The sequence below is a fragment of the Pongo abelii genome, chromosome 7 (genome assembly GCF_028885655.2).
Source record: "Pongo abelii isolate AG06213 chromosome 7, NHGRI_mPonAbe1-v2.0_pri, whole genome shotgun sequence".
Lineage (NCBI taxonomy): Eukaryota > Metazoa > Chordata > Mammalia > Primates > Hominidae > Pongo > Pongo abelii.
The window spans coordinates 147,242,006-147,268,962 of record NC_071992.2 but is presented as its reverse complement, the minus strand read 5'-3'; the positions used below and the strand labels follow the sequence as shown (position 1 = coordinate 147,268,962).

Here is a 26,957-nt window from a genome sequence, read left to right as displayed (position 1 = left end):
TCCCAACTATTACCTATAACTTGGTGGTGGTGATGAAAGAAAGAAGAATGCCTCTAAATTTCTGTCTCATTTGAAGCAACCACATAGACAGCCAATAGAATGTGGAGAGGAGCAGGGGAGTTTGGAAAGGAGGAGATTTCATTGGTCTCTATCCTACAGAAGTGGCCAATGGCAGCAGAATCCTTCTCTGAATGGATGGCTGAATACAGCACAGGCAACCAGGAAGCAATGTCTATTCCTAACTTCCAAATGTCCTCTACATACCAGTATCGGTTCCTGCTAACATTTTCACCAGTTCACATTAATATGAGAAAAATAAGGACAAAGTAGATAGTTATTTATTAAACTAAATGCATTCAATGTAAAGGACTGTCTTTTATTCTGAGATTACATCATTCCTGTTGAGGAAAAAAAAAATGCCCTTTCTTCTATTACATAATGGTCATATTAAAGAGCTGTGGTTGCTACTGCTGCTGCTGCTACTGTAATTTAAAGAAATCAATCCCCAAACTATTTTTTGAAACTTCCCTCCTCTGTGAAATCCAAAAGTCTTAGAGTCACTGAAGGCATAAGGGACTGGTAGAGTGGGTAAGCTCAATTTAGTTAATAGAAAGAAAACCATATACAAATAAAAACATCAGACAGTGAGAGATGCCTAACTATGAATGTGCTTAGATGTTGTAGCAGATTTCATCTCCAGCTGTTAGACCCCAGCTCCAAGCACTTACAAGGGCACCCTGGCATCCCAAGATCAGAATGTATGGTCAGACAAGGACAGCTGGACTGTCACTTCCATCTCCTTTCCAAGATGGAAAATGGAGTTTTATCACTTTCCATGCCATATGAAAAAAACTTCCGACCAAAAAAACCAATGAGAAATCCACCAAGTGGCCGACAGTTCAGCTTCCTTTGCTTTCTGGGATGCTGCACTAATAGCATTTAATTCCAGAGACTAAACTCTCTGGCCCCGCATGTATCCTGCTGTTCAATTATCCGGAACATTGGTTCTGGCTTCCTTGTCTGTGCTCCAGCCCTTCTCCTAACATGCCTCCCCACTAACATCTATTTTTTTTCTCTATAGTAGTCTCCTTGGTACTCAGAGCTGAAATTATATGCTTCAGTGCCCTAAGAGCATATACTTTGCTTTCTCATGTTGGCACATGCAGCTCTATTCTTTATTCTAGGGCTGGAGAAGAGGGTTTCAGTAAATTCTAGCTGTGATGAGCCCTGCTATAGAATGTTTTAGAAGCTTTAAATTTATGTTACATTGAGTATCTTCATGAAGGTTAAAATGAAGGGTTCAATAACACCATAGGGAGAATCCTTATGGGGTGGGCTGGATGGCTTCACAGAGGTCAAAGCTCCTGACTCCAGCTGTGGTCCTGGAGTCAGCAGATCTGGCTTGGTGGCAAATGAGCAAGTCTCTCTGAGGCTCATTGATATCTGAAGGTTTGGCAAGAGGATCTGCAAGGTCCTATGTCACCTCTCACAGGCTGCCATTTGATGACTCTATAATCTTATCTTCATCTAGCCTGTGTTCTAAACATAGCCAAGCTGAGAGGCTGGCAGAGAAAAGCAAATGCAGTGAGTGTGTATAGAGGCAGAGAATTTTCACTTCCTTACTCACTCTACAGATGTGTGGCATCCTCTACTTTCCCTCAAGAAGATCTCTTGGAAGGATGGGTTGGGCTTCCTTGTCCCTATATCCCTTCAGGTCCAACTCACACTTTTTTTTTTTTTTTTTTTTTGGTCTAAGAAGCCGCCTTAAATTGGTGCTGTGAGTGAACACTGCATTTGGCTAGATCCAGCCAGTTAATCTTATCCTGGCTACTGAATCACCAAGAGAAAAGGTCTCCCTGCCAAACCTGGTGTGTCTTCGTAAGCCAATGCAGTTTCTGCGTCCGTGTATCCATATCCAGTGACCAACCATGGTGGTTATGCCTTTCCCCATCTCGTGCTGTGTAACCCTGTGAAATGGTGGGAGGCTGCAACTTGCTTGCATTTTTTACCTAAAAGAAATTACACACATATATCTATATGAATATATAGATATATAATGGCCTATGCTGAGGGAGGGACATATTAGCGAAGTACAAAATTTAGCAATCTTTATCAAGTTTAATGGGCAGATCCTGGCATATTTGGCTGTCTATGAGTAATGCTAAAAAAAAAAAAAAAATGCAAGCCACAAGACCCCAAGTCTCTCCACCACCATTAAATGAAAGGTCACATGAAAATGTGGAATCTACTCAGTTGGAGATGATCATTTTTGTGGACTTTTAACATATATTTACTTCCTGTTATTTTTTTTGGTTCTCTTTCTCTCATACCCAGGTTGTGCCTGGTTAGAGAAAGGGTCTTGATTAACATTTCTAAGCCAACAACTCTCCAAATACCTCAACCAAAGGAATTCAGTGTGCCTAGAGAAAAAGGAAGTGTCCCTCTGGATTTGTTATTTTGCCAGGTTGTATTTCTCTGCACCAAATGCTATCAGATCAACTTCTGTAGGTTTCACTGAATACAACTGCATGGAATGCTATTACAGTTTGCAATGCAACATGATCTAAAAACATTGCATTTCTTTTTTATCTAAAGGGGACTAGCAGGTTTATTGTGTTTGCATGTGCTTTCCCCCTAGACTCTGGCTGCCCTAACAAGAAATTCAATAAATCTGCTTCCAAACCATCTTGCACAAGCTTTGCATGTCCAGTCTGGGCCTGAGGAAATTAACAAGAGAATAGAACATACCATCGACTTGCGGAGTGGCGATAAATTGAGAAGAGAGCATATCAAGCCATTCTCACTGATGTTTAAAGACTCCAGCCTGGAGCATAAGGTAGAGCTGGGTCTCCACAGCGCCTCTTTTTCTGAGTAAATTGTTGTAAATGTTCATGGGACTAGAGAGAGAGCCCAGGGGCTGTGGTTTTGGTTTGTTTGTTTGTTTGCTTTGGTTTGGTTTGGTACTGTCTTTCATTTTTCTCTTTGAAAATCATGAGTAGACTAAAGGTCATGAAAGGAAATGAGAGTTAGATTAAGAGAACATCAGCTTGCTCTTTAAGAAAAAGAAGACTCAAAGAACAAGACTCCTTTAACTCAGTAAGCATCAAAAAGAGTTTCTTCCACTGAGATTATTAAGCCAAGTGGCATTAACAGCCACTTACCTTTGCTTTTAGATGAATTCACATCAGCTGCAACCATTTTAACATAATAAATGAGGGCACCCAATAACTTGATGTAAGCATCAGTGATAAACACTGTCTTTCTTAGATTTTAGATATCTATTTTCCCCTTTTCCCAGTTGTCTGCTGCCTCAGAGTCTTCTGACCTAGGCATAGTAGAAAGAAGATGGGTTGTGGATTCGGAGTCAAATTTGAATTCCACCTCTGCCACTTTCTTGCTATGTGACCTTAGAATAAGTAAAGTAACCTCTCTGAGCGTGAGTTCCCCTCTGTATGATGAGGATAATGAATGCACCTACCTCACAGTTAATATGAAAGTCTTCAGGGCAATACCTTGATTAAGTAAAGTGTTCAAGGATGGCAGCTATCACCATATTAATGATGACTTTTTCCATTCCCCTCCCCCACCTCAGCTTTGAACTGGAGAAGGGAGTGGGCAGATGGGGTGCCGACCCTGCTTAACTGGGTTGCTCCTTTGTGCTGATAGAAGTTGACAGACCTTCCTTGACTGAGCATAAGAGGTGCCTGGCATCTGCAGGAGCCTCGGGCAGGAACAGCAGGGAATCTACAAGCAAATTTCAGGAGTTTGATTCAATACTCTGTAAAGCTCCAGTGAGCAATTTTTTTGTAAGTTTGTTCAGCTGCCTGGGAGATTTGCTTTCCTTAGTTTAGAGAATTCACAATTCTGTGGACATACGGCATTCCCAATGAGCTTCTTTGATAGCTACCTAAGGATTGCAGACTCCAAAATTAATACCTTCACCTACAGTTCCCAATTTGAGATGGATTGTGTCTATGTACTAACAAAACAAAAGGAAAAGAAACATTTTGCCTCACTCAACCCCCACAAAAAAAGTAGCAGACACACTTCTCTTATTCGTCATCTAATTAAGGGCTTAAGGTCCAAATTAAATGCATTTTCTTTCCTGGTTACTGCACTGAAGAAGCTAGGATGAAGAGCAGATGGCTTTACAAAGAAACTTCTCAATTAGCTTGTGTAAATACCTGTGTCCAGAGCTATACAAAACGCTTTTATTTATTTTTGCTAAAGATGTACTTGCTTCACTAATAACCTAACCCCTGCATACTACAAATAGTTTCTAGTGCGTTTTATTTAATAGCATTCACATCTCATCTGCAGCCATCTGGTATTGGAGCAGAAATGGACCTAAGGGAGGCACAGCGTGCCTGAGGTTGATTTCTGTGACCAGGGAAGATTCTTCTAGAAGAGCCAGAGGGCAGCACCCTGAACAAACACAGGACTTGCCCATTGACAGTCTAGCCACAGACCAACTAGCCTGTGCTATGCATTGCATGGGTTCCCCAGTGGTGACGGCAACAGGACACATCAGTAAATGATCACTCCTCTCCTGTCACCGAGATATTCTTCATTGACTCCTGCTCTGAGACCATCTCTAGGGACTGTGTTACTGCTGAGCAGAGAATATATCACAAGTAACATTCATTGGGTATTTACCAAGTACCAGGCACGATTTCTAAGCTGTCTGCATAAATCAACTGGCAAAAACAGTAATAAAAAGCAGATGTTATTATGAGTCTCACTTTATACTTGGTGAAAGGAGACATGGAGAAACTATTATGAAGCTTTCCCAAAGTCAAACTGTCAGAGAGGGACTGTAATCGGAGCCCACCGTGATGCCATAGCCACTGCTCTTGTCTGTTGACTATGCTGCCTCTGCCAGGAGTACCCAGGACTTGATTTCCCAGGGTTTCGTACGAAGAAGATAATCCCATGCTGTCTTCATTTTCCTTTTGTCAAACTTTGGATGCAGTGGGAGGCATAGAGTGGGAGTTTACAGGAGAGGCTAAGTAGGAAAGGGTTCTAGAGTCATAACAAAATTAAAACAAGGCTTTCTAATACATAGGATTCCAGAATCAGAAAATAGCATTAATATGTAGTTCCTCTGTGCTTGCTGTTAGATATATGAGTTTACTATTCAACCTACAAAAGAGAAAACTGAACCTCTAAGAGGTTAAGTAGAGATCTTAGATCTCAGAATCCAGCTACTGTATTTCATTGACTCTAAGGTGTCATCAACTGTGAGATGCTCTATTTTCTATGCAGCTCTCAGAAAGGAAAAAAAAAAAAACACCTCAATATGGGTTTCTAAGAGGAAACACACACACATACACACATACACACACACACACTAATAAACTGGGCTTACACCCTCAGGGTAAGGATATGGGGGGCTCAGGGGCTGGTGGGGCAACCCCCTTAGACAAGGGTAGTGAGGAAACCCATATGCCTATACCCTGGTATTGATTAAATAAAGGGAAGAAGCTCCCCAAGAATTTAAACTCCAAAATGGAATCTGCATAGGTTTGCTGCACGAATTCACACTTTGAATGTGGACCAAAAAAAAAAAAATTATCAGATAATTTAATTTAAAATGATCCTGGGTTGATATTGCCACCTGGTGACCACAGAAGCAATTGCAAACCTCCCTGGAAAGAACTCAAGATTTTAGGATTCCCCTGATAATAAGGTGCGTGCTGATTTCAAAGATGTTAAGGTGTACATTTTAAGGAAAATTGAACATTTTTATTAAGAATATATATCTTAGAATTTTTAAAATACATACAATATTTATGATTCTAAAGCCTTTTCTCTTCCCACTGCCCTACCCTTCTTCTTGGGAAGAAGTCTGGACCATAAAAGTATGTTTTCTGAAAGGAAAAATGGAAACGGAAAAATAATTGTTCCTTTGCAATCTTTGTAGGAAAGAAAAGGCTTTATTCTGTTTGAACAATAAGAAGACAAATGAATATAGGAACCCGTTTGCCTTTCCACCTTTATGAGAACACTGAAATATTCAAACACCGAAATGAACAAAGCTCCATTGAAATGTATAGAAATATCATTCAGACATTCCCTGGTCACGTTTGCCTATAATAATTGGCATGCCTATCCACAACATTATGTGAAACAGGACTTTTATATAATTCATGGTATTGCATAAATACTTGTTGAATGAATAAGGAAATGAATAAAGACTCAGTTGAAGAAGGTTAGATAAGACTGCCTCACCCCCTGTAGCTGTTTTCAGGATATTTTCTGTGAACTCTAAGAGCCGAAAGGCATGGGTCAATTTTGATCTGACTCTTTTTAGTGGAGTTTCAGCAGAGAATAAAAGTTCTGTGTACTCCCTGCCATGGAATTTCAAAAGTGGCTCACTCCCTGCTCCCTCACAGGAGTCTTTTGAGTTAAGCTTCAGAACAGTATGCTCATGACTCATGTAGCTTAGCAAACACATCTTTCCTTCTCTAGTCCTTGGATTCTTTATCTGTGAAATGAGGATGTTGGACAGCTGCTGACCGCTTCAGCAGTTAACGCTATAAATCTATGAATTTCCTATCACCATGGTGGCCATATGTGCTGGTTTGCCCAGGAGAGTAGTAGATGTCTATTTTTACAACGTGAAATTAGTATCACCTCCCTTCACTCTAAAAAATCACCCAGTGTGGATGATATGTAACAGGTCATGTGACCCAAGGCTTGGGCCTCAGCCACGTTAGAATTAGTGACTCAACATCTTCCTTCGCTACCCAGCCAATCATCAGGACTTTCTAAGCAGACCTCTGGATAGGGGAGAGGAGATCTATTGCAGTTGCCAAAGGCCTTCTTCAGCTCTTCCCACATTTCCCAGATGAATCCTTTGCCCTTCTTTAGTCAGGCTGGATATTTCCTAAGTGGGTTTACAGATCTCATGGGCAAGCACAGATCAGAACTATGGTAAAGAGATGTAGAAAACTTAATGTGTCTGTCAGATGCTACCAATCACATTGGTATTTCCTTATTGGATATTTCTTATTGGATATTTTCTTATTAAAAGAAGAATGCATTTTCACCAGTAAAAGCTGATACTAAGTATAAGGCAAAAAGAAAAAAATGAAATCTCTTTGGATCTTTCAACCCAGTGTAACCACTGTTACCATTCTGGCATCTGTCATTCTGGTCTTACATGAGTGTGAATCTATAGACTTATGCACACAACCGTATTAGTCCATTTTCATGCTGCTGAAAAAGACAAACCTAAGATGGGGCAATTTACAAAAGAAAGAGGTTTATTGGACTTACAGTTCCACATGGCTGGGGAGGCCTCACAATCATGGCAGAAGGTGAAGGAGGAGCAAGTCACAACTTATGTGGCTGGCAGCAGGCAAACAGAGAGCTTGTGCAGGGAAACTCCCATTTTAAAAACCATTAGATCTCACGAGACCCATTCACTATCACGAGAATAGCATAGGAAAGACCCGCCCCCATGATTCAGTCATCGCCCCACTGGGTCCCTCCCACAACATGTGGGAATTATGAGAGCTACAAGATGAGATTTGGGTGGGGACACAGATCCAAACCATATCAACAATTTTTATAAAAATAGACCATTGTATGCACAGGGCTTCATAGCATAGTGTTAAACATTCTTTGCTTGAGCTTTTTTCCCCATTATTAAATATTCACTTACACAGTAATTTTAGTATTTACATACTATCTCATTGCACATTTAACCATTTCAGGCTTTTAAAAAAAGTTTTTCACTATTATAAATTACAAACTATGTTGTAATGACTATTCTCATAGTTAAATTATGCACTTTTGCTTATTTATTTTTTAGGATAAAATCCTAGGGGTGGGTGAAAGAGAATTCACATTTAAAAATACTTAATAGTCATTTTGAAATTGCCCTCAAAAATTGTGCTTACACTTTAAAAAACTTGTCAATTTGGTAAGAAATAAAAAGCAGCACCTGCCTGGCATTTCTGTTTTTATTTTTTAAATTATTATTGCAGTAGAAGGTTTGTCAGTACATATTTTGGCCTTTACAGTTCTCCTTTTGTGACTTGCACATTTCTCGTACCTTGATGGTATGATTTACACATTTGTCTTCATCGCCAATCTTTTATTGCAGTGCTCACCTTTGTCTTTTTCATTTGTGAGCCTTCTTTACACACTGAGGAACTTAACCTTTTGTGGGATCGCTTATCTTGGGCCCTTCCATTTTCAGAACACTTACAAGATGATGATGTTTCTCAGCCTCTGGTCCTCATTTCTCTTCTGGGAAATGGCTCTGAATGAGGCTTAGGATAGGGAAGACAATTAATTACATTTACTTATGGATGTTTCCAAGCCAGAGTAGCCAACCCAAAACCTTTAGTGTCTTAAGAGAGCTTAATAACATAGGAACACTTATTTGGAATTATTTCATTAAGCTAAGTGTTCCAAAAACAATATTATCACCTTATAATAAGGTGACTTCCTCATCTTGAATAAAGATTAAGATATGTTTAATATATACTTCAAAATTGATTGGGTATTTATGCTTTGGATATGGGTATTTTTGTGGGTAAAGTGTTACAATCAAGCCATATCAAGGAAGATTAAAGTTCCTTCCTTCTTTTAATTCTGACATTTTTCCTCTTGATTCTTAATTGTTTTGAGAAAAGGCATCCTTTGTCCTTGTGACAAATTTATGTCCTAAAACTCTGTCTCAGAGCTAATAGTTTTCAAACTTAAGAATCATCTGGGGATCTTGTTTGAAATGCAGGTACCATCCCATCACTCTGCCTCCAAGATTCTGATTTTGCAAGAAGACCTGCATTTTGGTAAATACTCTTTTTTGGATTTTGTTATTCTAGGTTGTTGGCCATCTTTCTCTGTCCTTGATTGAACATGAGACTCGGGCTGGTCACTTGCCCCACATCTTCAGAGATCAGCTTACATCAAAAAGTCCCCGGGTCCTAACTCAAGGGTAATATGGCTTTTAACAAATCTAGAGGAGATGTCTCCATGAGGCTAATAATGGCTTCAGGACCACAGTCTTTGGGATCAACTAGACCTCAGTTCAAGTCTCACTTTGGAAATAGAAGTGGACATAAAGGACAGTTGATTAGTTTACTGATCAATAATGGGTAATGACAAGTTGATATCTTTCTGTCACTCAAAAGGATACCCACACACACGTATAAAATCCTCATTTCGCTCACCAGTATTTAGTCTTTGTTGAAAGACAGAGGAAAGAACATAGACTGGATTCCTGACTTGAACCCAGTACTAGTTGGGTGATACAAAGCAAAGGGCTTGATCTCATTGAAATGAGTATGATTGTCTGCCCCTAGGGGTTGTTGTGAAAATTAAATGGCACAATATTCATATAACAGAACTTTGTATAAATGCAATAGTCTTTCTTTTCCCTTGTCCTTCTAATTAATCCTCTGCCAACCCAAACCTGCACAAGGCAAGACCCTCTTTAAGATAAATCTCACATGGGCCGAGATCTTAATGTGTCTTGTATCCCAGGGTACCAGGGTTCCAACCGTCATTAATCTAAGCAAGTACTGCCTCGTAGCTCATTGGAAGAGGTGCTTCCATCAATCTCCCAGGATCATTGGAGCACAAGCAGTGACCACCTTGGCCTCTGAGATGTGTTTAAATTTGTAGGTGTCATTTGCTTGTCTTTTCTCTAAATGATTTGATTATTCTAAGATCCTTATTATCATTATTTTCCAAAAAAAGATAAGAAGGATTGTTTCTCTCTTCAAGGATGATTGGTGTTTGATCATTCCCAAAGGCCATGCTTTTCTTCTTATGAGGACAAGCTAGCCAAGGATTAGATATTTCACATATGGGTTTCTTTATGCTCCTGCAAAAGATTGTCTTTCTGTCCACACTTCTTGTGATTCCTTGGGAGTCCATCAGGCATGGCTCAGAGTGTTCACTCTAGTGATTCTTGGGAAGTGCCTCCAGCAGAGCTCAGAGCATTCATGCTATTGATTCTTGGGAAGTCCATCAGGAACAGCTCAGAGCATTCAGTATGCTTGGTTTGGATTCCGTTTGTGTCCGCTCCATTGGGCATCTTATACTGAGATGATATAGGAAGACATAAAGCCACAGCTTCTGTGCCCTGGGAACTTACACTCTGGCTTGTGATCTGGGAACTTCCCATCCTAAAATTGGGCATGATAATGGCCACTTTGCAAGGTGGTGCAGATGAAATACAGATAATACTTAAGTGCCTTGGAGGCTGCAATGAATTGCAACTGAGGCAGCAATGTGACAAGGAAACTGGCATTTGCTGATCACTTACTACCATATCAGGCCCTATCGTGACTATTTTCAATGTTTTACCTCATTTTACTTAAGTGTCACAACTTCCTTTATGGAGGTACTAATTGTACTATTTGACAGGTAAGGGAGTCTCAGAGAGTTTGAGCAGCTTTTCCAAGGCCCACAGTAATAGAAGGCGGCAGAGTGGGGATTCAAGTAGAGTTCACTGTGTCTCCCAAGCTATTCTACCACTTCTGCCACACCTTGAAAAATCCTGTCTTTCTCCTAAGCACCTGATTTTCATACAGTTTGAAATTCATGAAGGATGCAGCCAGTGGGTTGCAAGGGAGGAGTTATACAGTAATGCATATGGCAAATATAGCGTAGAGACAAAAAAAAAAGTTAAAACCATGAACATTTCTTTTATCCTCTATTCATTCCCCCCTGCCCCACACACACACACAAATATCCACACATGTCACACATGTACACATATATAGACACACACATATACAAACAATCCACCTCATGTTTCTGGCAACAGACACGATCTTGATAAAGGTAGCCTGAAAACAAAGGCAACTCTATCACCCTAGCTATACACGAACACGTAAGAATCAAATAAGTGAATACATGAACACGTGAAACATTTTTTCTCTTAGACCAGTGGGAGAAGGTGTGATGAGTCCTCGAACCACCCTTGAACTGTGTATCCCAAAAAAGGCTGATTAGCTTGAGCAATCAAGGAGGTAGTTTTGTGACAAGATGGCTCAAGAGAAGATAAAGCCAGAAATAGCCTCCTAGAATGATCAAACCCGGCCGGGAGTGGTCGCTTATGCCTGTAATCCTAGCATTTTGGGAGGCTGAGGTGGGTGGATCACTTGAGGTCAGGAGTTCAAGACCAGCCTGGCCAACATGGCAAAACCCTGCCCCTACTAAAAATACAAATATTAGCTGGGTGTGGTGGCACACACCTGTAATCCCAGCTACTTGGGAGGCTGAGGCACAAGAATCACTTGAACCTGGGAGGCAGACATTGCAGTGAACTGAGATCGCACCACTGCACTCCAGCCTGGGTGACAGAGCAAGACTCCATCTCAAAAAAAAAAAAGAAAGATCAAATTCATATTAAACAAAACTGAAGTTGAGTGAGCTTCATTTGTTACACACAACTAAGCTTTTGCCAGTTTTATATTATGATAACTATTGTAAATAGTGCTTACTATGAACCAAGTTCTCTGCTGAGTATTTTCAAAAACATTCATTTAATGTTACTTCTTTTTTCGGTTAGCAGCCACATAAAACCAAGGATTTGCCACACAAGAGAATCTTTAGATAATTATTTGGCTCAGTACAATTGGTTCTTAGCTATGTCCAGAATGTCTCTCAGTTTTTTTCTGTCATTTATAAAGAAAATCAAAGTTAAATGGAGGCTTTAAAAACTTCAAGAAAAATGAATCATAAACTCTAAAATGTTTCTTACTTCATCCCATCAACTTTTATTGGAGTTGTAATGATTAGTATAAAATAATAAAGGAGAAATCTGGGCAAAGAAAAGAAGGCTAAGCGAATGAATTTTCTGATGGGTTACGATGTTGGACTCTGGAATTAGGTAATGAGCAAAACGCTCATTTTTGTCTTGGAGACATTCAGAATTTGTTGAACCACTCCATGTCTTATTTAGATGAACAGAAATAGGAACATGAAGGATGAACCAAATGGTCTCAGCTTTTCTCTTTCATTTTTCTAAATCACATATCTCCTAGTCATTTTCATGATCTTATTATTAAAATAATTTTTAAAGATTCATTCTGTTATAGCATCAGGCTGCTCTTGAGTTTTTACTGCTCTAGTAAGTCCCAACATAGTATGAATATCTTGGCCTCCTCCTTCAGATGTGAAGGACAGGTTTCAAAGAGGCTTAGGGAAGAAATCCATCCCTTCATCAGACAGTAGCCTTATAGGACTCCTTTATTGTCTTGATATTACCTTGCAAAATAACAGCTGTTTCTACCACCCTCTAGGTAGTCAAATGATATCAAGTGCCATTCTGCGTGTATTTTTTAATCAGATCAATTAGCCAGTTCCAGTCCCATAAAGCCAGCATTTTCAGAGTCAGAAGAGCCAATTTCACCTATAATAGTGTAATACAGAATGACAGAATTGTGAGGCCATTGACATGACCTGGTCACTGAAGCAATTGTAATGCTTCATGTGTAGACATCATTATCATCTACAACCAGGGACTTCTAGGTAAGGAATATAGCAATAGTTACCACTCTCTTGGCTTCTCCATGGCTGGGGGTGGGGGTGGGGGGCTGGACCAGTGAAGAAAGGAAGAGCTCTTCCTCCCAAGGATGGAAGATGTTGGGGAGGGTGAGCTGGAAGAATGGTGGTTTGGAAGGTTTTTAAAAGTTCTTCTTGAAATTCTCATGTGCCCAGTCTAACCCCACTATCAAGGAAGAGCATAACATTAGGAAATGTATTACCAACCTAGGGTCTTCTGTCACCCCTGGGCAGGTGTCCTCCCAGCCTTGCACTTCTGAAGCCCGTCGATCTTCAACGCCTGTTAGCATGTTTCCTTGTGAGTCAACTTAACATGATTAAATCCACATTTGTTCAGAGGTCAGTTTACTTGGGAAGAAATATGTCAGTGAGACATTCTGCACACTCACCTGTCACTCATAGAATTGATCTTAATAACAATTTTACTGGTGTAAGAACCAAGATAAAGATGGCATATTTTGAAATTTAAAAATTACTGAAAATTAGTCTCATTGCAATTATGCCTTGTATCCAAATGGTGTATTTTATTTATTTCTTTCTTTTTTGAGTCAGTGTCTCACCTTGTCTTCCAGGCTGAAGTGCAGTGGCGCCATCTCCACTCACTGCAACCTCCGCTTCCTGGGTTCAAGTGATTCTCCTGCCTCAGCCTCCCAAGTAGCTGGGACTACAGGTGCATACCACCACACCCAGCTAATTTTTGTATTTTTAGTAGAGACAGGGTTTCACCATGTTGGCCAGGATGGTCTCGAACTCCTGACCCCAGATGACCCACCCACCTCGGCCTCCCAAATCACTGGGATTACAGGCATGAGCCACCGCTCCCAGCCCAAATGGTCTATTTTAAGGATGCTCTATGCTACTGCCGTGCTACAGAATGCATGAATTTAACAACAGAGCAGTGGTTAAATTTTTTCATCCACTAATGCAAAATGAACAGGTTATCCCAGTTGAGAATTTTCTTTTACAAATATATTAGTATATACTAATAAAAGATGTGCTAGAAAATTTTCTTTAATCAAACTAAATTTATCCAAAGATGAAATTGGCTCCCAAGTGAGGAGTTGATTTCCCCCAACACTGGAAATATTCAAGCAGGAGTTAACAGCTTATACCTGAGAGATATTAGTGAGTTAAACTGGCATTAGTAAAGATTGGAGCAAGATGACAAATACAATTCACTCCACCTAGAAGATTCTGTAATCTCACCTACAATCTTTGATACAAAGACAGAGTGGCCAGGCGCAGTGGCTCACGCCTGTGAGCCCAGCACTTTGGAAGGCTGAGGCGAGCAGATCACCTGAGGTTGGGAGTTCGAGACCAGCCTGACCAACATGGAGAAACCCCATCTCTACTAAAAATACAAAAAATTAGCTGGGTGTGATGGCGCATGCCTGTAATCCCAGCTGCGCGGGAGGCTGAGGCAGGAGAATCACTTGAGCCTGTGAGGCAGAGGTTGCGTTGAGCCGAGATCACAACATTGCATTGCAGCCTGGGCAACAAGAGTGAAACTCCGTCTCAAAAAAAAAAAAAGATAGAGTACAGTTACAGTTTAGGCAATTAACTAGATAATTGTTTTAGTTATAAGCATCTTCTACATCTTGTAGAAATGTAAGAATCTTTCAGTGCCTTTTAGCTTACAGTCAAAATGGAGAGTCTAGGAAAGCACTGCGGTTTTCCTCCGCCTCACCTAGGAAGAGTTCTTAGGACTATCCCAGGCATGGAAACATGGAAGGCTGGAAGCTCTGTCCATCACCTCTGTAAGCGAACTTCCCTGATCATCTCTCTGTGGATAAGAAATCTGAAATAGATTTGTTTTGCATGTGATCAGACTGGGGTTTCCCAGCTTCTTTGTGGTGGATCTAAAAACCCATTGACCCTCATGACTATGATTTCATTTCTGAATATGTCTTTCAAGATAATTCAGGGCCAGAATCCCCAGACATGAACAAAATGAAACACAAGTTTATCTGCTCCACTTCCTTGGAAGGAATGGGTCTGAACTTCATCAAATCAAATAGGAATTTTCATTTTTGAAATGATTTATCATTTGAAGATTGTGGTCACTCTCCTTCTGTTGCATTTAAATAGAATCTACTGTCTTTTGTTTTCTTCCCTATTATCAGTTCACCCATCCTGGCCTAAAAAGGGGCTCAGTATTTTGCATTGCATTGTGATGAGGACCCATTCATCAATCAAGAAAATACAGCAGTTGAATTTTATTAAACTAACTTTTAGGCTGTTTCTAATGTCCATTCTTTGCCCATATACTTTACTTTCATTCTAACCAAGATTTACATAGGCCCAAATTTTTAACACATTCCCTTTCTGTATATCATAAACTGCATCACTGAAATATATCCAAGAAATCTGATCATGCACCTATGAACAAGATAGCCTTACTCTGAAAATAGCAAGGAAGCAGTAGCCAGTGAGTTCCTGCATTCTAGAGCCAAACTCTTTGGATTCTCTATTTGCAATCTGTGAAGGTGTGGTTGCTCAGTTATTCAAATCCTCAGTTTCTTTATCTACAAAGTGAGGATATTATAAACAACACCTTCCTCAAGAGTTGTAATAATTAAATGAGAACATTCATGTAAAGCATGTAGCACAGCACCAGCCTTGCACTAGATATTAGTCATTATTATTCAAATTCCTTATCCTAGATATTGACCTTTTTTTGAATCAACTAAGACCCTAAAGATTGAGAAATAATAATATTCCAAATCCTAATCTAAGATCTCCGAAGAAGTATTTGTAATTTGTTCCAAGTGTCTGAATTTTGCCACCAACTGACTATGACAAGCTCTTTCACATCTCTGATCCTCAAGTTTCTTATCTGAAAAAAAAAATATATATATATACATATGTGTGTGTGTGCGTGCACGTGCGTGTGTGTGTGTGATTGCCAAGTCCTCTTGTAGACCAAGGGCTCAGTAAATTATAAGGATTCACAGGTCATTTCCAAGAACACTTTTCCTAAGGATCCTAGAAAAGTTAAGAATTCTACCCAGTGGTGGGTAATCTTTCAAGAAGCAAGGGGAATAATGAGAGTGGGGTCTTCTTCCAAGTTAAAAAAAACACACACACACATGAGATCATAATTTCTTTAGAAGAATCTTTTATAACATAGTGGAAAAATGAGTCAACACTTTTGGGGTCACCGCTGAGTGCAAGGTACAATACTGTACAGAGGAATAGAAGACAGCATCCTGCAAGGCAACACCGTTGAAAAGGCAAGCTTCACATAGATGAAAGTATAGAAATAAAATAAGTATAATTAATTGATTGACAGTAGGTAACATTTATATAGGGTTACCGTGCAAGGCACTGTTCTAAGCATCTTATATGTATTACCTCATTTCATTCTCCCAGTAACCCTTATAAGATAATTCCTATTATTATATCATTTTCTAGATAAGGAAACAGACATAGAAAGCTTTAAGATTTTGTCCAAGGTTGCATAGGTGTTAGAGCTGGGATTCAAATCCAGTTAATCTAGCTCTTGATTAGTTCATGCTCACAACTGAGATATAAAAGGATAAGTGGGGCCAGGTGAGGACAGAACAGGGATGAGACAAGGAGTCTTTAACTTTGGCAGGCATAAGCACACAACTAACTTAATAAAGCTATGAGCCAGAGTGTTCAGACCTTTACAAGTCAAGAGGAAGTGAAATGAATCACTACTCAATATCACTACTCTATCATTCTGAGCCTATTAGGAATTTTCTTTTCGAAGTCCTGCTCTCCTTGCATTTCCAGAGTAACAATGCACCACATTCTGAAACACAGTATTTTATATTTGATGATGTCAACTTCACAATTATAAGATTCTTCTTTTATGTGGTTATGCTAGGCACTGAAGTTCAAACAGGAAAATAATGCTTCAAACTTATGAACTACATTAACGCCAAACTTATGAACTATATTAATGTTCCCACTTGACAGATAAGAAAAGTGAGATTCAAAGAAATTGGCTTTGCTCACAATAAAATAGTGACAGATCTAAAAGCAAAGTAAGTCTTCATGCTTTGTCTCCACCCAATTTGCCATCTGAAGAAAATTGGAAATATAATATCTTATGCAACTTTAGTCTGGACAAATGATGATTACGTGACATTTTTTAAGTCATCCGTAAAAAACATTCATAAAAGGAGTCACAGAGACTCAGGCTTGGGATCTATAGGAAAGGATCTTTTCATAGGATCATGGGCCAACAATGGAAAGGAAGCCTTTGCAAAGCAATGAGCTCTCAGGCTCAGGATCTGAGTGTTCAACTTGAGGGTGTTTAGAATCCTGAGATGTCCTGCTTAGGACCAGAGAAAAGAAACCCACTTTCCCAGATAAAGCAGAGAGGGTCATCGGATGATAATCTACAGACATTTGAGGAGACATCAAGGATGTTATGAAAAGGATTTCTGAATTGGCAAGGCAATGGTCAATTGCAACTCCAAGATGCTGTGATGATGATAGTGATGATGACAGGTGGTGGTGATGATGATGATGATGGGTGGATGACATAAAAGAAGAAAAGGGCCAGGCACGGTGACTTATGCCTGTAATCCCAGCACTTTGGGAGGCTAAGGTGGGCAGATCACAAGATCAGGAGTTTGAGACCAGCCTGGCCAACATGGTGAAACCCCATCTCTACTAAAAATACAAAAATTAGCCAGGCATGGTGGTGGGCGCCTGTAACCCCAGCTACTCGGGAGGCTGAGCAGGGAGAATCACTTGAACCTGGGAGACAGAGGTTGCAGTGAGCCGAGATTGCACCATTGCACTCCAGCCTGGGTGACAAGAGCAAGACTCCATCAAAAAAAAAAGAAGAAGAAGAAAGAAGAAGAGGAAGAGGAAGAAGAAGAAGAAGAAAAGGAGGAATTTTAGTGTACTGATTAACTACACTAAAATTATTATTCCTGCTGTTTTTAAATTTTCATTATCAAATCTACGCAACCATGCTGGTTTGAAATTAACCAGTAAGCCGGCCGGGTGCAGTGGCTCACACCTGTAATCCCAGCACTTTGGGAGGCCAAGGCAGGTGGATCACGAGGTCAGGATATCGAGACCATCATGGCTAACACAGTGAAACCCCATCTCTAATAAAAATACAAAAAATTAGCCGGGTGTGGTGGCAGGCGCCTGTAGTCCCAGCTACTCGGGAGGCTGAGGCAGGAGAATGGTGTGAACCCGGGAGGCAGAGCTTGCAGTGAACCGAGATCACACCACTGCACTCCAGCCTGGGTGACAGAGCGAGACTCTGTCTAAAAAAAAAAAAAAGTAAGCCAACAAAGAATAATTAGATCCTCTGTAATTGCTTGTTAAAAGGAATTCAAACATTTATCTTTCTTTGAATTAACTTTGTGGCTAATTAATTTTCAAGCTGCTCTGTGTAGACCTCTATGATTGTGACCTGTTCTAGGGTAGCACTATTGGTAACTATTAATAATATTAATAATATGGGCTTTCTGTGGTTTTATCAGGGTTGAGGATGGCTTAGAGTGATTCTTCAGAGCCATGTTCCTGGTTTCCCTCCAGATAACAAGCAGGTTGCCAACAAGTGGACAGAGGCCTCAATACTGGAGGGTAGAAAAAGCATTGCCCTGCAAAAGCAATAACCGTGCAGTCTCTGAACAGCATTGTGCTTCATCCAGAGAGCTCAACAACTACAGGATATTCTCCAAACCTTAGCCATGACACTGAGAAGTGGGGTTCAGTCTAAAACCCAGACCACACCAAGAAGTCAGAAAAGAATAAAAATCATGTAACTGTTGATTGCAAACACCATACCAACAACAGATTGGACTGATTTTATTATTTCTTGACCTGACTGAAACCTTGTCTTGGTATTGTGGACATAGAGCCTAAGATGTTGTGAGACCTCTATTTGCCAGCTTCCTGTATGAAGTAACCATGAAATGCAAATCAGGGATTACAAAGTTCAGAAGTGACACTTAGTTTTCTGTCCCCCAAAAATAAAATAACCTGCCTGCTACTAGACCTCTCTCTCATTAAGGTCAAATGTGGGGCTTGATTTAGGCTAATTCTAAGGTCTTTTTCAGTTTTAAAAACCTTCCCACCTTCTGGAGGAAGTAGATATTCCCCAGCTTAGTAACTCCAAGATGGTTCAAGAGACTAAGCAGAAGTAAGGCAAATACACATTGAGCGCTGACCTTCTAGAAGCTTTTAAAGCTAGACAATGAAATTACTGAGTACTCTGGATAATCAAAATAAAGTTACTACCATTCCCCAGGGCTGCCTTGAGCAGACACAGAAGGGCATCAAGCATATTGGTCTATTAGTCTTGGTTTCTCTTCTGTGAAATGAAAGGGCTACACTAGCTGGAGATCTCTTAGGCTATTTTCTATTTTAAGAGCCTGAGAATTTATTTTTAATTAAAAAAAGGAGGCAGAAAGACTTCCTGGTAAAACATTTCTCTGTGTTCCCAAACTTAACACGAAACAGTGAAAGATCCTTAAATGACTGAAGTTTACTCATGAAGAAAGTCAATGTGAATTTGATTTGCTGCATATATGGATGTGCACTCTTCTGTTCTGTTAAAATAATGTTAGTTCAGAGGGAGGGGAAGAACTGGATAAGCTCATGCAAAGTATCCCTCCCATTGTATTTACTCCTGGGCTCTCACTGGAAAGCTGGCAGGAGGGGTGGGGATAATGCTCTGTGAAGGTTTTATTAAGATATGAATTATTCTTAATTTTAAAAAAATCTAATTGCCTTGTTTCTTCTTGATGTTTCCCTCAACCTCAAACACTGCTAAAATTTAATTCTTCCAAAACCCAACTCTGCTGCAAAGTAACTCATTCTCTCTTTTTTTAATTACAGTATTCTCAAATGAGGGATGAAGTGTTCAAGTCAAACTTGGTCTGTGCATTTATCGTTCTTCTATTTATCACGGCAATACAAAGTTTGCTTCCTTCTTCAAGGTAAATATGAAAGAACTAATTGATCTGGTGAAATATCTTTGTGAGATTCCTCACCTGGAGTCAGCCAGCTGACTTTTCAAAGGATCAGAATTTAAAATAACTGAGTCCAGGACCCATACCAAAATGTTTGATAGTATCAATGTCTATTCTGGTTGTCTTACTCTGCTAATAATCTCAAAACTCTGTCCAGACAATAATCTTTTTCCTAATCTTAATAAAAACAACAACAAAAATTAAAATAGGCCCCACTCTTATTTGACATGACACCCATGAATGCAGAAAATAGGTATAAGAACCTCAATCACCATTTACTTGTGCTTTTGTTAGTATAATTCATTCACAGATACAGCATCGTAGCTCCTTGGGTCTGCAAAATCAACACTTTAATAATAATGCAAACACCTGTTTGTGGCCAGCCACTGTTCTAAATACTTTACATATAAAAATTTCTGGAATCCCCATGACAACATCATGAGGTAGGTGCCATGATTATCCTCATTTTAAAGAGGAGGGAACTGAGGCTCATAATAGTGAAGTAAATTCCCTAAGATCCCATAGTTCAAGATGTTACTGCCTAGATTCAACCCAGGAAGACTAGCTCTAGAGTCTGGGTTCTTAACCCTCTATTAAACACATATTGTCCAGGTTATAGATGCTCTAGCCAGGATTTGAACCTGGTTCTGGATTAGTCCAATAGCTATGCTCTTTCCTCTCCTCTAAACTATAAGCTAGCTCCTGCCTCTTTTCTCAGCTAAATTGCCTTCTCCCTATACTTACCATGAGATTTCCCCTTTCACATGATTAAAAATAATATCAACAAATATTTTTTAAATACTTAATATAGGCTAAGGAACATTATAGCCCCTGAGGATGATACAGTTTTGGAAGAAGAGGTTCTGTAACCTCTAAGACATAATTTAGTAGGTGACAAAGACATTAACAATGGCTCCCAGTTACTGAGCACTTATACATGCCCGGAGAGTACTACATCTTTTCCATGGATTGTCTCAAAAAGCCTCAAAAATAACTGATGAGTGAAGCAGCATTCCACTTCCCATTTGTAGATGAGGATTTATCCCAGGTCACATGTCTTTATAATATCTGAGCGGAAATTTGAACCCAGAGACCAAGTCTGTGCTTTTAGTTACTAGACTGCTTTGCATCAAAATTAGTGATTCTTTCTGACCACATGATTCAAGGAAAAATTTGCAGAAAAGGTTTTGATTTGACTAAGATGAGAGAGGAAAAAGTAGGAGAGTATTCCATTTGGAAAACTGCTCTGGCAAAGCCATACAAGTAAGAAAAGCCTTGTGTTTGTAGAATAGTGATTAAATGTAAGAGCCGATAGCAAAGGGCTTGTGCAAGAATATAGCAGACACTATGGCTGAAAAAGAAGAGAACCAGCAGAAGTTCAATGCTCATAACTATGTTAAAGACTTTGGAATTGATCCTGAGGGTGAGAAGGGGCCCCAGGAGATTTTTAGGAAGATTGTAGCATGATGCTGTGGAACAAAGATGTTCAAGTTAACTAATATGCAAGGGCTGGCCATGCTTGACCTTCCCCCTAATTAGCAGGGGACATTAGAAAGAGAGAGGGGATTCCAGGAAGATGTTGGGACAGATGGTATATTTCTTAATCTCTCAGAATTCTTACAAATCTGACCAACTAGATAGCAAAACCAAAAACCTCATGGACTATATTTATAACAAAAAAAGGTGATAGACCCATACATTCCAATATAGAAATGGGTAGCAACAATCTCCCAATAGCCCCAAAATGTGTGTGATATCAGTACCTGTATGGGAGAAAGCAGAAAGAAGTACTGGGCATGTCACACCGGGGAACAAAAGGATCTCAATATAGCCAACAGATATGCACTGAGAAGTGCTGTGAGCCAAACTAAGAAAGCAAATGAAAGTGGGAAGGAGTTTGCCCAATCCAATAACATTTTGAAAGGCCTGAAGAGCTGGAACCATCAAGACACTATGAACTCATGAAACTGATCATCTAATCTCCCTCCCATGATAAAGCCCTGAAAGGAACTGTGTGACTGAAATCAAAATCACTTACAATAAGGGCTATACAGGTTAAAGTGGGAAGGAATTCTAGCTATCATGTTTTGAAACACTCCATGAAAGCAACCAAAGAGAAAGCTCTATAGAGTTAAAAAAATAAATAAACAATCCTGAACCATGCTTTTTCTAAAAGTTCAGGGAAGTGTTTTACACAAAAATGAGCAACAAAATATATTGATGGCAATCCTATACTAAGCTATTATAAAAAATAGGAGAATAACAAGTAGAATAATCTTCTTATAGTCATTGAAAGCGCTCCAGAAAGACATGCCCACAAAATATATCAAAACTTTAACCTATTCTTTTAAAAGAAGCTGAAACACTTAATGTGGTTCAAGACATGAAATAACAACCTAACCAAAATTAGAAAAACTTAGAAATTTGGAAAGACAGCTCAAGAAATAAATAAAAATTTTAAAATATATATATTTCAGAAGTGAAGACAGTGAAAGAGAACATACAGCACATAAACGCAGCAAAAATTACTTAAGAAATATAGAAAGTGAAAGAAAGAACATCATTTTTTAAGTCAAAAAGAAAATTTAAAAGATTGACAGAGCCTTCTTCCCCACACCTTAACGTCACACCAACAAGGACCCTGTATACTGACCATGGATACTAACAGCTGAAAGAACTGCAAGACGCAGATTCTTTCTGAGAAAGAGTACTTAGGGAAGCCCATATCAAGAGAGGAAACTAATACACTAGAGGAATTTGAAGCTACTGGAACATACAACTATAGCAAGTCTTAACCATAGCTTAACTCCCAGCCAGTGTGATATAAATCCTCACAGAAAATATCTATTTACTTCAGTTTCTATTACCTGATACAATATGAACAGTTTTCAACAGAAAATTAGAAGGCACACCAAAAAAAAGAAGAGGCAAAGCAATCATCAGAATCAAACTCAGATATAACAGTGTTAAAATTATCATACAGGGAATTTTTAATAACTATTATTAATATATTAAAGGTTCTAATAGAAGTAGACAATGTGCAAGAAAAAATGGGCAATATAAACAGAGAGATGGAAACTCTGAGAAAATCAAAGGAAATAAAAGGAAAGGATAAAAATTTAAAAATACCTAACAGAAATAATGAATGCCTTCAATGGGCTCAATAGTAGGCTCAGAAAGGCCAAGGAAATAATCAGTAAGCTTGAAGACAGGTCAATAGAAACTTCCCTAACTGAAGCGCAAAGACAAAAGTGAATGGGGGTTGGGCAGGGGACATGGGTCAAAGCATCCAAGAACTCTGGGATGATTTCAAAAGAAGAAATAGACACATAATTAGATTACCAAAAGGAGAAGAAAGGAGAGCTAAGCAAAATAAATATTTAAAGTAATAATGGCTAAGAATGTTCCAAAATTAATAATAGACAACAAACCACAGAATCACAGAAACACAGAATTTTAAAGGTTAAATACTTTGGTTAAATAAAAATAACCAACCACGATAAACATCAAAAAAAGATATTGTATTCAGACTGCAGAAAATGCAAGACAAAGGGAAAATCTTAAAGGATACCACAGTGAAGGACATCATCTTACCAGAAGGAAGGACACTGCCTTACCTGTAGAGGAACAAGGATAAGAATTACATCAGACTTTTTGTCAGAAACCAAGTAAGCAAGAAGAGCGTGGAGTCAAGTATTTAAAGTATTAAAAGAAAAACCATCAACCTAGAATTCTATATCCTTTATAAGTAGAGAAAAAACACTTTCTCAGAAAAACAAAAACTACATTTTTAGCCAACATTCCCTGTAAGAAATGTGAAAAATTTCTTCAAACAGCAGGAAGATAATATAGATCAGAAACTTGGATCTCCATAAAGAAAGAGCATCAGAGAAAAAAAAATGAAGTTAAGTAAAATGTTTTTATCTTAATCTTAATTGATCTAAAACATTATTTTTTGTTTAAAGCAACAATATTAACAATGTATTTGGTGGTTATAAATATGGATAAAAGTGAGATGAACAATAGAAATGTCACAAGGGACATAAGGAAGGAATTGGGAATGCTTTATTTTAAGGTAACTGCATTACACATGAAGTAGTATGAAGGTTGAGTTACATTAATTTAAAATGCATATTTTAAGCTCTTGAGCAAACACTAAAAAAAGTTTTTTAAAAAGAGAAATATAATTGATATGCTAAGAAAAAATAAAATTAAATCACATAAAATGCTCAATCAAAATCAGAGAGAATGTTAAACAAGGTGAACAAACAAAGAATAAATGCAAAGATAGTTACAAAGATGATGGATGTTAAACCAAGCATAAAAATATTACTTTTTGATGTTAATGGTCTCAATATACCAATTACAAAGCACAGCTTGTCAGAGTAGATAAAAAAAAAAGGCCCCAATAGATGTTGTATACAAGAAGCCCACTATAGGTATAGACTGAAATAAGTTAAAGAAATGAAGAAATATACCATGCTAACATTAATGAAAAAAAACTTAAGTAGCTATATTAATTTCACACCAAATAGACTCAGAACAAGGAAAATTATCAGAGATAAAAATGGAAATTACATAGTGATTAAAAAATCAATTCTCTAAGACGAACTAGCAATATGAACATTTATGTGCTTAACAAGAGAATGGCAACTACATAAGGCAAAAACTGATAGAACTGAAAAGAAAAATAAATAAACCCACCATTATAGAGACTTCAACATCCCTCTGTCAGTAATTAATACATCATGTAGAAAGGAAATCATTAGAGATATAGATAACCTGAACTTACCTAATCAATATTAATAGACTATTCCACCCAATGGAAGAATACAGATTCTTCTCAAGCTCACATGGAACAGTAACCAAGGTAGACCCCATTCTGGGCCATAATACACCTTCATAAATTTAAAAGAAGAAAAATAACACAAAGTATGTTCTCAGATCATAGTAGAGTTAAACTAAAATTCAATAATAGAAAGGTAGCTAGAAAATCCCAAAACACTTGGAGATTAAATAACACACTCTTCAATCACACGTGAGCGAAAGATTTCAAGAGACATTTAAAAATATTTTGGGCCAGGCGCGGTGGCTCACGCCTGCAATCCCAGCACTTTGGGAGGCCGAGGCGGGCAGATCACGAGGTCAGGAGACCGAGACCATCCTGGCTAACACGGTGAAACCCCGTCTCTACTAAAAAATACAAAAAATTAGCCGGGCGTGGTGGCCGGCGTCTGTAGTCCCAACTACCCGTGAGGCTGAGGCAGGAGAATGGTGTGAACCTGGGAGGCGGAGCTTGCAGTGAGCCAAGATTGCGCCACTACACTCCAGCCTGGGAGAGAGCGAGACTCCGTCTAAAAAAAAAAAAAAATTTTAACTAAATGAAAATGGAAACACAACTTACCAAATTTGTGGGATGCCATGAAAACAGTGCTTAGAGGAAAATTTACATTAAATGCTTATATTATAAAAGAAAAGAGATCTAAAATTAATAACAATCTAAGCTTCTACCTTGGGAAACTACAGAACAAAAAGCAATTTAATCTTGTAACAAAAAGGAGAAAATAAATTCTACCAATTAGGGCAAAAATCAATAAAACTGAAAACAGGAAAACAATAAAGAAAATCAACAAAATTAAAATCTAGTTATTACCGACCAATATCTCATAAACATAAACATAAAACCTCTCAATAAAATATTAGCAAATGAAATCTAACAATGTTTAAGAAGTATACGCCATGCTCCAACAGAACTTCTCCCAGGTATATAAAGTTTATTCAACATTCTAAAATCAAACAATAGTGGTTCACCATATTAGTAAGTTAAAGAAGGAAAATCATATGATCATATCAATTGCCAAAGAAATGCATTGGATAAAATTCAATGTCCATTTATGTTAAAAACTCTCAGAAAACTAGCAGCAGAAGGGAACTTCTACAACTTGATAAAGAATATCTCCCAAAAAAAAAAAAGCTATAGATAACATCATCTTTAGTGGTAAAAGACTGGAGCTTCCCCCCTAATATCAGAAACAAAACAAAAATACACTCTTACCACCTGTATTTAATATCATGTTGGAAGTCCTAGCTATTGAAACAAAACAACAAAAAGAAATAAAAGGCATACATATCAGAAAGGAAGAAATAAAACTATGTTTATCTACCAATGACATAACTTTCTATACAGAAAATCCCAAAGGATCCACCAAAACATTTCTAAGACGAATAAACAAACATAGTCAAGTCACAGAATACAATGTCAATATACAAAAGTCAATTGTTTTCCTTTATATCAGTCATCTAACGTTGAAATTTGAAATTAAAGAAACAATATTATTTACAATAGCACCAAAAATGAAATACTTAAATATAAATTTAACAAAATTTGTACAAGAAATCTTTAAAACACTGATGAAATAAATCAAAGATGTAAATAAATGAAGAGATATTCTGTCTTCATGGATTGGAAGACTTGATATTGTTAAGATGTTAATTTTTCCCAACTTGATCTATAGGTCAATGCATTGTCAGTCAAAACTTCAGCAAGCTATTTTATAATATCAACAAACCAATGCTAAAGGTTGTATGAAAAGATAAAGAATATGGCATAGCCAACACAATACCATAAAAGAATAACAACAAAGCTAGAGGATTCATACTACCTGATTTCAAAACTTACTATAAAGCTACAGTATGATGCTAAAGAAAGAACAAACACATCGCTCAATAGAACAGAAAGAAAAGCTCCAAAAATACACCCACACAAATATAATCAATTGATTTGTAGCAAAGATGTTAAGAAAATTCCATGGAGAAAGGATATTCTTTTTAACTAATGGTACTGGTAAAATTGGATGCCCAATTCTCAGCAAACTAATACAGTAACAGAAAACCAGACACCGCATGTTCTCACTCATAAGTGGGAGTCGAACAATGAGAACACATAGGCACAGGGAGGGAAACATCACACACCGGGGCCTGTTGGGGTTGGGGGGCAAGGAAAGGGAGAGCTTTAGGACAAATACCTAATGCATGCGGGGCTTAAAACCTAGATGACGGATTGATAGGTGCCCCAAACCACCATGGCACGTGTATACCTATGTAACAAACCTGCACGTTCTGCACATGTGTCCCAGAACTTAAAGTAAAATAAAAAAATAAATTAAAAAATTGGGTATCCATATGCAAAAACTTGAACCTATACACAGACTTTAAACCTTCACAAAAACTAACACAAAATGGTTTATATACCTAAATGCGAAACTATAAAATTTCTGGAAGAAAACACAAACAAAATTTTGGTTTTGAATTTGGTGATGAGTTTTAAGACACACCACCAATTATGATCCATGAAAGAAAAAAATTATAAGTTGGACTTTACTGAAATTTAAAATGTCTGATCTGTGGAAGACGCTGTTTTGAGAATGAAAACACAAACCACAGACCAGAAGA

The 26,957-nt window shown here is 38.3% G+C and overlaps 1 protein-coding gene and 1 long non-coding RNA gene across 3 annotated transcripts in view; one reads left to right on the top strand and one right to left on the bottom strand.

The window, feature by feature from the left end:
• ADCY8 (adenylate cyclase 8) overlaps positions 1 to 26,957 on the top strand; it is a 263,423-nt gene that overhangs the window by 160,748 nt on the left and 75,718 nt on the right. For both annotated transcript variants that reach the window (XM_024251209.3, XM_054518826.2), the window contains exons 8-9: positions 2,639 to 2,836; positions 19,372 to 19,472. In XM_024251209.3, coding sequence (XP_024106977.3) covers positions 2,639 to 2,836; positions 19,372 to 19,472 — 299 coding nt within the window. The remainder of the gene's footprint in view (positions 1 to 2,638; positions 2,837 to 19,371; positions 19,473 to 26,957) is intronic.
• LOC129047549 (uncharacterized) overlaps positions 1 to 26,957 on the bottom strand; it is a 59,106-nt gene that overhangs the window by 22,132 nt on the left and 10,017 nt on the right. The window lies entirely within an intron of this gene.